The sequence below is a fragment of the Molothrus aeneus genome, chromosome Z, assembly GCF_037042795.1.
Source record: "Molothrus aeneus isolate 106 chromosome Z, BPBGC_Maene_1.0, whole genome shotgun sequence".
In the NCBI taxonomy this organism is placed as follows: Eukaryota; Metazoa; Chordata; class Aves; order Passeriformes; family Icteridae; genus Molothrus; species Molothrus aeneus.
Genome location: NC_089680.1, coordinates 10,206,214 through 10,222,148, shown reverse-complemented (window position 1 = coordinate 10,222,148; position 15,935 = coordinate 10,206,214). Strand labels below are relative to the sequence as shown.

General features: G+C 39.6%; 1 protein-coding gene across 1 annotated transcript in view; it reads left to right on the top strand.

The window, feature by feature from the left end:
* Positions 1–15,935, top strand: part of ADAMTS12 (ADAM metallopeptidase with thrombospondin type 1 motif 12) — a 141,536-nt gene that overhangs the window by 74,912 nt on the left and 50,689 nt on the right. Inside the window, exons 5-12 of the mRNA XM_066569259.1 lie at positions 1,214–1,297; positions 2,941–3,065; positions 4,234–4,383; positions 6,906–7,049; positions 7,721–7,865; positions 12,652–12,744; positions 12,988–13,133; positions 13,964–14,133. Of these exons, the coding sequence (XP_066425356.1) occupies positions 1,214–1,297; positions 2,941–3,065; positions 4,234–4,383; positions 6,906–7,049; positions 7,721–7,865; positions 12,652–12,744; positions 12,988–13,133; positions 13,964–14,133 (1,057 nt within the window). The remainder of the gene's footprint in view (positions 1–1,213; positions 1,298–2,940; positions 3,066–4,233; positions 4,384–6,905; positions 7,050–7,720; positions 7,866–12,651; positions 12,745–12,987; positions 13,134–13,963; positions 14,134–15,935) is intronic.

The following is a 15,935-nucleotide window of genomic DNA, read 5'->3' as shown; positions in this document are numbered from 1 at the left end:
CCTTCTGTTATTAATACCTGTTATCAATATTATGTGTATCATGGTAGATATTGAGCTTGAGAGTTCATTGAGGATGTGTTCTGTCTGGTTATCATGGAAATGTGCAATATTTGTGGAGGTAATGAGAGTGTAATTCTAGCCATGGTGACTGATCTTTCCTGTGAGTTTATACTGTATGTTCCCAGCTGTGCCCCAACTTGCTGCTGAGGCAATGAGCCTGAATAAACAGGTGCAAAGGTTGTTCGAGCACGTGAGGTTTTGTCCACACAGGGAAAAGTCCCTGGAATAAAACCCAGTCATTATCAGGTTCAGGAACAAACAAGACTCGACAGTCTGACCTTAGATATTAGGGTTATTTAAAATGTTTCAATTTTCAGTAGAGTACCTTGAAAAAGATCCATATCCAAATCAGACCTCTGTAAACACAATTTCTACTTCATTTTGGTATTTCTCCTTTAGTGATCTTCTCCATAAGAGTTTTGACCCAAAGGCAATCCATTTTGTTCATCCGTATTTCCTGTGATAGATGGCATAGGTCACACATAGATATGTATAGATACATTGTGATTATCTTCTGCTCTGATTCCTTTTCCTCCTGCCTAATTCAACATTTTGCTGATGTTTATAACAATTGGGTCACATTTTTGCAGAGTTCAGTTCTTGTTCCTTTTTATGTGGAGTCTTTTTTGAATGGAGTTGTTATCTTTGCTTTTATACTTATCATCCTCTCCTGTACTCTGGGAATACAAGAATAGCCATTATTCAAATAATTTCTCTTTGCCTAGTACTGACTAAATTTGCTTTTTTGTGAGAGGATCCTGTTTATTTAAAACAGGAAAATTTGATATGCTGGTTTATTTGTACCCTGAATGTACCTTTCCGTCAGTGTTGTGTGACTGTAGATGTTGTGTTCCTTTCTGCTAGTATTTTTTATGAACTCAGATATTTTTGAATCTTTTCAATCTTGTTTGGGCCTTTGCTCTTTAGCTTAGTAGCTTTAGCCAAAGGCTGTATCATCATTCATTAGGCAGAGTTAGCCTTTGCAGTAGTTGTCACATTTTTGGATTTCAGTAAACTTTCAATGATTTGAGAATTTAAAAAGCAAACCAATCCCCAGATCAACAGTATGTTAGAAGTAAATGAATTTTCTCTCTGAAGTTGTGTTCTACTGTAGAGGAATCAGTTAATCTCATGTCTCCTGGCTCTGGTACAGGTCACAGGGTTGTTCCACGATCCAAGCATTGGCAATGCAATTCACATTGTGCTGGTGAGGCTCATCCTCTTTGAGGAGGTGGAGGTAAGGTTTTTATTTACCTCAAAATATCTCTTAAAAAACTTCTGTGTTCAATGCATTGAGCTGTAATTATATTTGCTTAAAATAATGTTTTAAATTTACTCTGTTAAAACCTACAACATGTCTGGTTTTAGGAGAAATGGTGCCCTGGATAGCAAAGTATTTTAACTGATTACTTCAGGTATTTCTGCATAAAATTGCATAGGAAACTGTAATTATAACAATCAGTTTAAGAATGGGGAAATGAAATCTCCCAAGTGTCAGAAGAACATGGGATGCCAAAGAAGACCAGATAAGAAACAGAAACTACACATCAACATTCAGGATTTAATTACCTAGCATTGCCTAAAATGTATTATGAAGTGTAACGCTATGGTATTTGCAGATCTCTGAAGAGGTAAAACTCTTATTGTGCTCAAACACTTATTTTTCTTTTTTAAATCTCTTGAAACAAAGAAAAATTAGGACAAGTAGATGTTAATTGCTGTAACTAGCTTTATATTGATAGTTTCCAATGTGTCTGTCTCACAAATATGTTACTATATGCTTGAATACATGCTGATTGTCATGATTTTATGGTTATTTTTTAAATGCAATGCACGATAGAGCTAGCTCTGACCAGAGGTACAGCTTAAGGGGATTTTCTCAGTTGGTTAGAATTTATAACCACAAGCCAGATGGTCCCAGTGCTATTAAAGGCAGTAAACCAAACCTCATGGATGTTTCTTCAAAAATATTTGTTGGGATAGAGTCTGTCCTTATAGCTCTCAGCATAAGTCGGACAAAAACTTGAGGTTCCACCTAAACAGGACAGTCAGGACCCGAGACCCATGATGACCTCCAATTAACTGCATTTGCTAAACTTCTTTGTCTGTTTGGATAAAAAATGTGGATTCCTGTTGAGGAATGTCAATGTTGGAAGTAACAGTGTTAAATACACTTCAAAATTTGGTTTTAGGTTCCCCAGAAATTACTGTCTGGTAACACTTAATCCCATACTTTGATGCTTGTTAAAAACAAAGCAAACTGAGGCAAGATAAAGTGAATGTCCAATACCAGAAATTAGAAAATTCAATTTTGGATTAATTAATTTTCCATACTTTTTATTTAAGGTTTTCAGTAATTTGCATGTAAACCGTATAATGATAAGTTGAGGAAGAAACATTTATGACTGCATTGTTTCTCTTTGGAATTGAAAAATATTGTGAAATGAATAGTCTGTTAGAAGCATAATTATTGTCTGAATATTACAGTGTTCACATAACATTGACAAATTTGATCACAAAGTCCCACAATAAGTAATCTTCATCTTCTCTTCAGAGGAAAATTTGATTTCAAGGGAATATAAAATGTTTGAAAGTTTCAGTTTAGTGTTGGATCTTTTGTAGCTCATTTATCAAAATTTATGTAGAGTTCTGCATTCTGTAATTTTTCCTTTAGCTGCATCAATTACAGGAATGTCGGCATTTTAACTTAATATTCAATGTTAGATAAATAGGTGTCATTGCTCCTAATGATGGCTCCAACTTTAGGCAAAAGCATAATCGATTACATTTAGATTACCTATCATCACAGCTGACTTCACTGCAGTGTTACTGCAGTGCAGTGTGGTCTTTACAGTAATATATTCCATCATTTCCCATTAGCAAGGCTTGAAGATAGTGCACCATGCTGATAAGACATTAGCCAGCTTCTGCAAGTGGCAGAAGAGTGTCAATCCCAAGAGTGATGTCAACCCCACACACCATGATGTGGCTGTCCTTCTTACCAGGTATGACAGCAGTGACTGGCTGCTGTTCAGTTGCATTTCTTTGGTGATGATATTTCCTTTATAGGCTCAAGCCATCACTTAGTTCATCCTGCAGAGAGCTCAGAAACGTGGTCAAAATATTGATGACGCTGCATGTGCATACAGGTTAGAGATGCATCTTAGTCACAAAATAGAGATTTGTGGGTCCCAAGAGGTGAGCAATTTCCACACCTCGGGTCATTTTCCTCCCTTGATCCTATCTCATTTTGTGCTCAGTGACTGCTCTATTCTCCTTTGAGACAATATATAACAAGGTAGCATGCAGATGAACAACTCCTGAAGAAATGTGCAGATGCAGCTCTGAAAGGACAAGTATTATGCAAAGAGGGTGCCATTCATTTTTAAGCTTTAAAACATATGATTTTTAAATATCTCCATATTTAAGGAGACACAAAATAATTTTTAATGTCCAAGCAAGGGAGAAACAGAAAACTTGAAAGTGAGGTTGTCTGAGGTTATGCAGGGAGCTAAGTCATTGCATGAAATGGGACTTCTGCAGGTCTGTAAAAATTGAAAGAGAAAAGATTGAGTCTATGGTCTAAAAAAACCAGGCCTTGGCTAAAGTCTGTCAGGCAAAAAACCCAACCTAAAACACCCCTCAAGTGGCTCAGTAAAAAAGAGTCACAGAATCTTAGGTTGAAAGAGAACTCCAGATCATCAGGTGCACCCTTTGACCATTCCCCACCTTCTCAACCTTTTCTCGGTCAAAAATCTGAAAATAAGAATGTGAGATAAAGTTTCACAATGATGTGAGATTTCACTGTCCAAATATAAAGCACTCAGACAATTCACTTGAATGAAGCTGAGCTATGGTGACTGTAGTAAACTGTGCTTTAGAATACTGCCAGACATGGAGGTTCTAAAACTTTGGTTTATGGGAGTTGGTAATGAGTGTATGTATCTAGGCACTACAGCCACATAAATACTGGCTACAAATTATAGCAGTATAATATAGTAGTAGAAAAAGTGCAGGTTGTTCCATACATGTTTGTAAAAAGACTTAGCACTATGATTTACCTAAGATGAAAATTAGCGCAATATAAGATGGAAGCTTGCTCTACCCAGTGTCAGTGACGCTCCACAGTTGGTTTTAAGCTCTTTAAATGGCGCATCTCTTCTGTGATTCTAGAAAGGACATTTGTGCTGGCATGAACCGTCCCTGTGAAACCTTAGGCTTGTCTCACCTGTCTGGCATGTGTCAGCCTCACAGGAGCTGCAACATCAATGAGGACTCTGGCCTCCCCTTGGCTTTCACTATCGCTCATGAACTTGGACACAGGTACAGTTGACAGGGAAGGGGGAGACTGTCTGAGTCGAATTTGTTATTTGCAGGTTAATACTCAAATTGTGAGGCAGAAACAAAACAAAAAGTGAGTTAATGCCTTTTATTATTAAAATCAAAACTTGTTTCAAGGCAAAAAAAAATATTCTTAAGCCTTTGATGTATGTTTCACATATACAACTGTTCAGTACATCAGAATGAAATAATTAAGGTACAAAGTAGAATCACTCAGTTGTGCTAATTTTTCCAAACGTCCTAGATTTCTATGCAATTACATTAGATAATCTCCAGGGCAATCCAAAACATTTACAGAAAACAAACCTGTCTCACTATGTCATGGTGTTTCAGTAGCACAGATTAGCTAGAAAACATTTTTACTCATATAGTGAAACTCATATAGAAAAACATATATTAATCTTATATTTAATATTTTTCCTTTTTTTTATGAACCTGTAAAGTCTTTCTAGGGCATTTCTTAGTGAGTGGTATTTTCTGTATAATAATGCTATTGTGGATACACTTAGACTAAGATAAATAAAGTTCCTGGATATTTTGTTTTAGATGAGGTTATTTTTTTTAATGATTGGGTATTTCTGTTTGAACTAAATTTCTCAGAATTTTAGATTTTTGGAGGTGTTTTGGTTGGTTAGATGGTTTATTAACTCACTTGAAAAAAAACACGATTTTTGAAACTGTTTTGACTTAGCTGTTTTCCTCAGGGCAGAGCATTTTCTGATGGATACTCTGGTTTGACTGTAATGCCTGCACTTTTCAACCGGACTCTCTTGCTTGGCTAAGTCATGTGTTCGTTGCTTTATCTACAATGACATTCATTTCACTGTGTGCCCGCCACTAATCAGGATGGAGTCTCTATTTCCTCATAGGATATAATGATGATGATGATGATGATGATGATGATGGTAATGACCCTGTCGACCATTAATTGGCCACTATTTATTCAACCTCTCCACTGCCAGAAAGGAAATTGTATAAATAAATAATGATGAAATCACTCCAATTGGGTCTGGGTGCTGTGGGTTTAAGTCACTTGGTCCTCATAGCCTGTTGCTGGCAGGAAGCTGTTTTCATTCACACTAATGATCTGAGGAGACTCCTTCCCCACAGACTGATCCATCTGTGTCCTTCTCCTTGTCTGTCCTGGCTGGCTGGTGACTCTGTGTCCTTTGGAGGCTGTGGGGCTCAGTACTGCTGTGCTTACCCTTGCAGGAGTGGTGCAGGGCCTTTCCTTAAGGACTGTCTCCATAAGGAATGTTGAATACTGCAGGGTTTGTTGTCATCCTGTTGACCTCAAGCCAGGCTAGTGTGCACATGTTGAGAAGTTCAGGTATGGACAAGTTTGTAAGAACAGATGAACAAAAAACAAGAAGACAGACATGCTCCCATACCTTAGATGCATGCCAAAAGTCCGCTCTTCCCCACACTGTCTGTCTAGATGTTTGTAGCTTTAGGATTCAACAGACCCTGTTTGTGGAAAAGAGCCCGTCAGAAAGGGGAGATCCGTGCATTTGTGCTTCTGACTCATTACTGGAATTGGTTTTGACTGAAATTAGCTCTGCTTTCTGAACTTTTGAGTCATGATATGATTACATTTTTGAGAAACGTAGTCTTAAGTATTTTGAACACACTTTATCTTTTTCGTGACTGAATCATGACCTGAGTAAGCTCTCACTGCTTTCAGGACTTACACACTCCAAATGTTAGCAATGTAGGTGTCAACATCTTCATATATCAATATATATGTATGTTATCACTTATATTATGAGATAATCCTCACTCTGAGGTGATGAAGGGGCATGTGTGTTTACTCAGTTGAATACTATCCAAAGTTTTGTGTTTATGACTTCTGCAAGCTCTTGAATAAAAGAATTTCTCATCAAGTCAGAGATGCTGGGGAGAACCTGCTGTGGAGATCTGTTTGCATGGATTGAGAAAATTAAATGGGATGAAGGAAGAGAGGTTGGAAGAAAATTCTCAGAACATTCAATAATTTTGTAGACAGTATCTCTGGTGCAATTTATCAAAAGTTTTAGAAATGGAAAAAGCATTAGAGACGTTATTATGAGAGAGTCTAAGACAGAATGTAACAAAGCCTCAAAGTTGAAGTGGTGCAAGTTTGGGTTCAAGAGTTAGGGAGCAGTCTCAGCTCTAACAGCTGTAACCTAACTTTTAGGTTTAAACTTTGATATCTGCCCCAACGGTGCACTAGTATTTGGACTCCCTTAAAAGTACAGAAGTCTAGTCTGTGACTGTGTTCTTTATTTTGTGCAGAGCAATATTGTTGTGCATAACAGACATGTTTGAAAGCCTGTGGAGGTGTAGATTTTTCATAGATTTTGGTTCGTTAGTTCTGTGTGTACGTTTTCTTTTAGCAAACAGATAACTACAGCTCTGCAGGGGAGGAAGCAACGTGTCTTTTTAAGCATGGAATGGAACCTCTAGGTAGGTGTTGTGGTACAGCCAGTCAGCTGGAATTATTAGATGTTGTTTTTTACCTCCAGTTTTGGAATTCAGCACGATGGAAAGGAGAACGATTGTGAGCCTGCTGGAAAGCGCCCGTATATCATGTCCCGACAGCTGCAGTATGATCCCACTCCCCTCACCTGGTCCCAGTGCAGCAAGGAGTACATCACACGGTTCCTAGAGTGAGTGGTCAGGTTGCAGCATTTACCTAAATTGAGCACAACTGTGCTGGAGTTCAAAGTATATTTTGCATTATTGCATTGATTATTGTAGGAGGTCTTAGAGTGCTTGAGTTATTTTCCATGGGGGACATACCACTGTCCTGTTGCTCACTTATTTGGGAAAAGCTCAGTTTGTCTTGTAGTCTGGAAGTGAGCTCAAGTCCTGTCATATTGGCTCGGGTTTGGTGCAATCTGCAGCTTTTTGCAGTTACCAGGAGAAAGAAGCCTTTCCATCAAGGGCCCTGACAGAGCTCCATAGACTTTGCCTTTGGCCACAGTGCCACATGTTTGGCTTCAGTGACTTGTTCAAATCCATTCTTTTTAAGACCAGCAATGTGGTGCAACTTTAACCACAGACTACGGGGTTCTCTGAAGCCACGCTGCATACCATACTGAGCTCATGGTGTTTTCTCTTTGACAAGCTGTATTTTGCCATTTTAAAACCATCTCTTGCTAGACAGAGTAACTACTTTGTTTGCAGCATTTCAGCCTAACTTGGCTGGAATCTGGAAGTATTATTTACGTGGGCCAATCAAAATTACCCCTAAGAAATAGATACTAAAATTCTGTATAGAAGCATCAAAAAACTGTGGTGGTAGGGAGTTTTTTAATATGGAAATTTTGTCTTTTAGTCGTGGTTGGGGATTCTGTCTGGATGACATCCCACAAAAAGAAGTTCTGAAGTCCCCAGTTATTGCTCCTGGAGTGATTTATGATGTGCACCACCAATGCCAGCTTCAGTATGGTTCCAATGCTACATTCTGTGAAGATGTGGATGTAAGTGCTCAATGTTTTTCTTCATTTTTCTAGTAAGAATTCAAAATTCTTGAGCAGCATGGAAGTGAATTCAGTGCACCTCATTTACAAAAGCAGTGTGTGTAGAGTCTCACAGGCTAGTTCAATGCAGGCATTGCCTAACACACTTAATTATGCATATTCTGGAAGTGAGTTGTTATGCTGTTTGCATTGTATTTCACAAAATCTTTTCTGTATCTCAACCATATCTATGGTTAAGTGCCCGTCCTTCTGCAGTGGAGTCGTTTTGGTTTTAGACTCGTAACACTGATTCTAAGGTAAATTGTTAATGCAACTTAAGTCCAGTTTTAAAATACTCTTCAATCTTGTGGCTTTCAATTGATCAAATCATTCTGGGAACAAATCTTCAGTTCCAGGAAGAGTTTTCTGAAGAAATTAGGGTTCTGTTCTCTTCCCATACATCCTGATTTTTCATACTCTTTATGATCTAACAAACAAAAGAATATTTCAGTCCCTGTGGAAAATATTTATTTTGAAAAACCAATATTTTTGCATGGAACATTAGATATTTATGCAGAAGGGTATTATTCATAGAGTGCCCTGAGGTCTGTCTCACAGCACAGCAAAGCATTATTGTGAGGAGATACAAGGGAGAATTGTAGTCACAGCAACCCTCACAAGATTGTGGAGCCCTGCAGAGTGTAACAGGTTGTATTAGCTAAAATACAGTGGTATGGTATTTTACTAGAATAATGGTACTAGAATAATGTTCAGAGGTCTTTGGGTCTTTACAGCATTGTTGAGGTTATCATGGGTGTTGGGTCTTCAAAGAGACAAGAGCAGTTGCTGGTTGTAGTGACGTTGTTTTTTGCATGAGTACATCAGTCTGGAAGGCAAGGAGTTCAGAGTGTTAAAGTCCATGCTAAAAGCTTTCTGGCCAAAGATGTTTTGAGCAAAAACAGCAGCAGCAACAGCAGCAGCTCCCACAACTTTTTTCTTCTTCCTTCTTCTTTCTCACCCCAATTCAAGGGATTTTGTTCATAAATCATCCAATCAGCTAAAAGCAAGATTCTAAAACATTTTTCGTACACCAGTCTGAGCTTAATTTTAATGTGCGAAAGTGGTGTGAGTTCTTACCCAAAATCTATGTACATGATTTTATCTATTTATGCAAAAGGTACTATCTGTTTTCTTACCCAAAAACTACGTATATAATTTTACCTGTTTACATGAGTAGTTCTATCTATTCTTTCTAGAAAAGCAAGCAATGTTCTGCTATGTTTTTGTTATGCCTGGACCTAAGTTAAACAAGGCTCTAGGGCCTTTTACTAGCTAACACAGTCTCTCAAGGCACTTGAAATATATTTCTACTTACTTAAAATTAAAACTTAAGCTTCTGCTTCATGTGTGTGGCTTGATATATTTCAGCTTCTCTAGAGGTTCTAATTCAAACCCTGCATTTCTTTTTTTCTCTGAGGGACTCAGAGAGGCTTCTATTTCATGCACTCCAACACAGCATATTTATACATAGAACATCTCAGCAGCAATGTTTCCAAGTGCTAGCCTAGCTAAATGATCGCTAATTTTCCTGTGTTTTGAGCAGCAATGTTCAGTAAATGCTGGAGACATCACCCAGCCTACTGGCCCTGTCAAACACAGATGTGTTTTGGCTATTGGCAGTGCTGGTATGAACACAGCTCTGGACTGGGCACTGCTGATGTTGACTGTTTATTCCATTCAGATAATTGTGTGCATCTCCATCTACCCTTCTCTTAGAGAAATTATTTCTGATTAGTCTTTTCAATCTTAATAGATAACATGATTACCAGTGTTGAACTACAACTGCTGAATCTGAAGAAGGTACTGAAAGATTGCTTTCATTACCTGCTGTTACAGTTTCCTTAGTTACTGTGATTTGTCTGTTGGTACAGATAGAAAATTAGGATGTAATTTTGCAGTACTGGCTCAGTCAGTCTCTCCTTGAATTTGAACCTTAGGCCTTTACATTCGCATCTCCTGATTAACCAATTTTACAGCTGGACATATGTCAGAAAATTAATTGGTATCCTCTCGTTTTGCATTTTACTGAAAGGCTTGTATTTTGCTGGTAGTTGCACTGGCAGGAGATGGAATTGGGAACAGTAGGGTCAACCTGGAATGTTGAATCATCAGTCTTTTTGTCATTTCGTCTAGGAGGTCTGACTCTTTTTTGCCTTTCCTCTATTTACTTAGCCTTGCTCACTGACAAGCTGCTTTTGTACATTTTAATGTCTGACTGAATTTGATCCACAGATCCTTTTTGAGAGAACAATATGCATTTAGCTGAAGATGCCCTGGAGTTCACTAGGCAAAAACTAGTATTTATAATTCAGATAGTGGTTATCATGAAACACTTAGGCAGCAAACTGTCCTGTGAAGTATATAAATATAGTTCCTCTAATAAGGCAAAGAAACATTAAATATGTATTAGATGCTGGAGTTTTCCCAGTTGTAGCTAGACCCATAGCTTTCTATAGAACAGCCTGTAGGATATCAGAACACTCATCTTAATGCCCTTTTCTCCAAAAATGCCATTGGCTTCCATGAAACAGAGTTTTTTTTTGGATTCAGCTTTCTTCAAGGCACAGACCCTATTCTCATAGATTGGGTGGAAAGTGTATATCATACTGCAGATGAAAAGAAAACCTACTTGCTTTGCAGTGAGTCCATAGCAGAGTCATGAATTTCTGTGTGTTACCTCCAAAGGCATGCAGTACATAGTGCATCCTGTCATATTGTTCTTTTTCATGTTGTAGTACTTCTCCTCTACTGTTGTTTCAGTATTCTTAGAGATGAAAAACATTTACAGGATATGGAGATAAATATGGAAAAATCCTTGCAAAGCTAAAGAATTTCCTTTGTGAATTCTTGGCTTTGAAATCTATGGATGCACCTAATAATAAAAGTGACTGCCAATGAAAAGCTGTGTTTCTTTGTGCCAGTTTCTCTGATCTTGTCTGAGGCATGGTGCAAGAGTACACGTTATACACTAAAACCACAAAATACACTTTATACACTAAAACCACAAAATAAATTCTGTGTACAAGAGTTTCAATAAAGGATGACTTTGATAATGAGAGAAAATTCATCAGCCAGAACACTTGGGTAGCTCTGCCTTAAAAACCTGGCAATGATGGCTTCATAAGGCCTTCATAAGGAATGCTACCCTTGAGCTATAAACAGAGAATTGCAAAACAAAGTTTGTCCTGTGTACATTGCCCAGAAACAGTGAACCATGATGCCCAAGTGGTCCCGGCATTGTATCCCAGCTGGAGGGCTGGAGTGCTTTGAGATGTTCCATGCCATCAGCTTTTTTTCTGGTGTTCTTGTTGACAAATCAAGGTAAGCACACAATGGAGGAAGTAAATGAAAGTGAACTCTTTGAAAGCTTGTGCCCAAGCTTAGCCATTTTAAACAGAAGCAGATCAGAAATGGGCAGCCAAACTCTGCATTTCCCACTTGGATGAACATTGCTGCTAGCTCATTGGGGCTGCATTTTTGGAAGTGTGCAGTTTATATGTTAACTTCCAAATCTGGTATGTTGCTTGCCTACCCCAGTGGGAGCTGCTAGTGGGATCCTTCTTATCAACTCTTTTCTCTGATGGCACTTGGAGCCATCTCTTCTTCACAGGTTGATGCTGCCAGCTCTGTACCCTTTTCCAGAACTGGACTATGGCATCCAAACAGCCTGAGTCAGGACCTGGGCTTTTGCTTCTGTTGTTCCTGTTGGCAGTGTGCATTCCCTCTGAGAGCCCTGCTTTCTCTGCTTTGGAAGTGGTGTTTCATGCAAAGCCCTGATCAGTCAGGAGTTCCAAGCATGCAGGGCTCCTGCGTGCCAAACAAAAAAAAGCTGGTGTGCATGTGAACTGAAGAGGGAGAAATGGTCCTCCAGCTCTGTGCTCCTTTTCTGGAAAATAGTTCTGGCTGAGCAAAGTGGGTTTGGTAAAAGGTAGCTGGAATGTTTCTTGCCCTGCTTTCTTTGTTGCCTCTCAGGAGTTTCTGTCTGTTCTATGGAGCCACTGCACATGGAGCAGCATCTGGAATGCTGTGCTTTATTGGCAACCTACTGCATTAAACTGGCACCAGTTTCTGAGTTACTTAAAATGCAAACATTCACTAACCAGAGCCTTTACTCTTCCCAGCCCACTATGCTTTTTTCTCTGCCAACTAGCTGACTGCTTTTTTTTCCTGATCATTTCCTTGCCATCTGCCAAGCTGATGTTTTAAGAAGCCTGATCACTTTTTCCTCATCTACTTTTGGGACCTCCGTTAATATTGTTGGAGACATAATTTTGTTTGTATTTGCCTGCCTGGCTTCTGTAACCTTTGATTTCACTGTATGTTTCCAGGCAGACAGCAATGCAGAATTGAAGATGGTATTGGTTAGTACTCGTCAAATGAAAATTGTTCAATTTTCTGTTAACTTTATCTGCAAACAGCAGTGACTAAAGTTTGTTAAGCCATTGTGTTTTTCTAGAAGCTGAGCAGCCAATTAGGAGAATATTTGAAGTCACATAGTGCAGGGAATTCACTTGATAGTATTTACAATATTTTTTAATTTTTCAAATAGTCCCTTTTGCACAGTAATGATGAGTAGCTAAATTTGGACCCTTGGTAGTTCCTATCTTATGAAAAACTCGTACCCCTCTGGAAATACAACGCTTACAAGACTTTTTAAGTGGCTGTAAAAAACTCTGGGAGGCTTTTGAAAATCTTGGCCATAGGAGTTATGCCCTGCCTCACTGCTGCAGTTTTCTTCCTTTTTCAGAACCTTTGCCAGACCCTCTGGTGCTCAGTGAAAGGCTCCTGCCGCTCCAAACTGGATGCAGCTGCGGATGGCACTCGGTGTGGAGAAAACAAGGTGACTCTGAGCCACACTGTTTGCAAGCTGTGCTGCCTGCCAAAGTGCAGAGACGAGCCATGAGTATCTCTGTTATTGTTGAGTGTGAAGGAGGGTCATCCTGTGACATCTCCATTTACATTTCCACTTAAGTGTTCAACTCTTATGAGCTGAAATAAAAAATAATTCACAGAAACTAAAAAAATTCCTAATTTCCCTGTGATAATGATCTGAAGCTCTTTGTGCTTTCTCTTCTCCCCTCAGTGGTGCTTCTCTGGTGAGTGCATTACAGTGGGGAAGACTCCCGAAGCAGTCCATGGCGAGTGGGGTGTTTGGTCGTCCTGGTCCCATTGCACAAGGACATGTGGGGCAGGAGTTCAAAGTGCAGAGAGGCTGTGTGATAATCCAGAGTAAGCTGAGTGCACTATCTTTCCCTATTTTTTGTTTAAGATTTTTGAGGTTCTTATGACATTGGAAACTTGAAACTCTCTTGAGACTGTTATCAGCAGGTGCCACATCAAGACGTCACAGATACTGACACCTCTCTTCCCAGTTAGGCATACCTGTGTGAAATTCAGCTGGCTTATCTTTTACAGTCATCTTGTTCTTTATTTCTTGCCCTCCACAGAGCTTATTTCAATGCAAAATGAATTTAAAAAAGCATACTTAACATTCAGGCTTTGCAGAAATAGTGTAAATATTGCTTTATTGATACTGCAATGAGTAAATAAATGTCAAACATCAGGTAAGAACAGTTTCTAGCAATCTGATCCTGAGGACTCACCTTTCGTGTTTCCTTCTAGTCATCAGCTTTGTTTGAGCTTCATACATGAGTTGTCAAGGTATGGAACATGAAAGGCAGAATTCCCCACTACATACCTGAGTTCATGAAGACTCCACATCTCATTTTCACAAGTCACTAATGCCAGAAATCATTTGTCTTTTCAGAGAGAGAGCTGTCAAGTGCACTGCAAAATGTGGGATTCATAGCAGTCCATTTGATAGGTTAATTTGCTGTGAGCTCAGCCAGGCACTTTCTTGGGATACAGGAGTTGTCTAAATCTCTGTGCTTCATACTGACATGTTTGAGTACTCAAACATGTGATGTGAAGAGTATCTCTACCCTGTCAAGGATTCAGACTCACCTTGTTGTGCTAGTGGGGCCTGAAATACATTATTGGTTTAAAACTTTTTTTTTTACCCATGGTCTCATGTCCCAGTCTCAATGTTCCTTTTCTAGACCCCAGTTTGGAGGAGACTACTGCACTGGAGAGAGGAAGCGCTATCGCATGTGTAACATCAGCCCCTGTCACAAGGACTTGCCAACCTTCCGTCAGATGCAGTGCAGTGAGTTTGATACAGTTCCCTACCAGAACGAATTCTACCACTGGGTTCCTGTTTATAACACAGGTATGAAGCTACACAATTTTTAAGTGTCTTGTATAAAAAGTCAAAGTTACGTGCCTATGAGAAATGTCTATGACGGTGAGAAGTCACTGAATTGTAAGTTTTCTAGTGAATTAGAGAGAAAAATCTGGTGTGCTCCCGTATGCTGGTGTGCCTTTTGTGTGAACAAAAAGGCAGTGGTTCTTCTCTACACTTAGGTGTTTTTTCAGAGCTCTGGTGATAATGGCTGTGATTGTAACTACTTCAGTTCCTGAAAAGATACTGCACTAAGAAAAGCTGTTGAAGTTATGTCTGTGCTATTTGTTTAGAATAGATCTAATCCATCTTTTCCAGTGTCAACCACAGAACAAGAAGCAGAGTAGTGTGGTGTAGAGCTGCATCTTTGGGCCTGCAGGCATCACTGCACCCAGTAATCAGAGCTCTTCCACTGCACATATGATTTTACTACTTCCAAACTCAGATCTGTATGGTAGCTGTACTTGACATTACAGTGAAGAAGTAATACCTGAACTGGTTTAGTATCATGCTGCGCTGTACTGTAGAGGCAGAGTCAATGGCTTTGCTTTATAACTTGCTTTGGAACAGCTAGTTAAAAAATACAAGGGCATTATCATTATTAGTATGTAGTTTGATTCTTGGGTTGTGCATAAATGTAAGGTGTAGATAATCTAATAGAATCACAAAATTTTTAGGGTTGAAAATAATACCTGGAGACCATCCAGTCCAACCCCCCTGGCCAAGGCAGGGTCACCTGGAGCAGGTGGCACAGGACCACATCCGGGTGGGTTTGAATGTGTCCAGAGAGGGAACCTCCACCAATTCCTTGGGCAGGTTCTTCCATGTGTTGAGGTAGCATTTCCTGTGTTCTAGTTTATGGCCATTGCTCCTTGTCCTGTCACTGGGCACCACTGAAAGGAGTCTGGCACCATCCTCTTGGTACTGGCTTTGAGATATTTATATGCATTGGTGAGACCCATTCTCAGTCTTCTCTTCTCCAGACTGAACAGGCCCAGCCCCCAGAGTCTGTCCTCACAACAGAGATGCTCCAGTCCTTTAATTATCTTTGTGACCTCTGCTGGATGCTCTCCAGTAGCTCCTTGCTTTTCTTGTACTGAGGAACCCAGAACTGCCAAACTCTTTCCAATGGACCCCAGGAGCCCACGGGCCCTCCCTGGCTGCCAAGGAACACTGCTGGCTTATGGGCAACCTGTCACCCACCAAAACTCTCAGCAGAGCTGCTCTCCAGCAGGTCGGACCCCAGACTGTGCTTGGGGTTATTCATCCCCAGCAGGACCCTACACTTGCCCTTTTTGAACCCCATTGAGTTTCTCCCTGCCCAACTCTCCCCCCTATCAAGGTCCCGCTGAATGGCAGCACAGCCTTCAGGTGGATCAGCCACTCCCCACAGCTCCACAGCAGCAGCAAACTTGGTAGTAATGTGTTTTTTAATGAAAAAATAAGACAGGATGGGGAAGATCAGGATTAAACTTCCAGTTTCATTTGCCAGTAGTATTTTTCATCATGTTAATTGTTTTTTCAGTTACTGGAAGTTCTGAATTGATTTCCTAAATTTCAGCTACTGTTTCCATTTCATGTAATAAATACACCATTGAAGATGAACCTAGAGCAGGCAGACTTCCAGTAAAATTTCTGATGAAAGAAAATATAATTGATAGAGATTTTTTGGAAGAAATCCCAGTAAATACATGACAAATGCTAACAGCCTAATGCTTAGGCTAAAACCAAGCTCAAAAAACATTTTCTGCAGTCGCCTGTCATTGAAATTAAGATTCCAGACCTCTGTT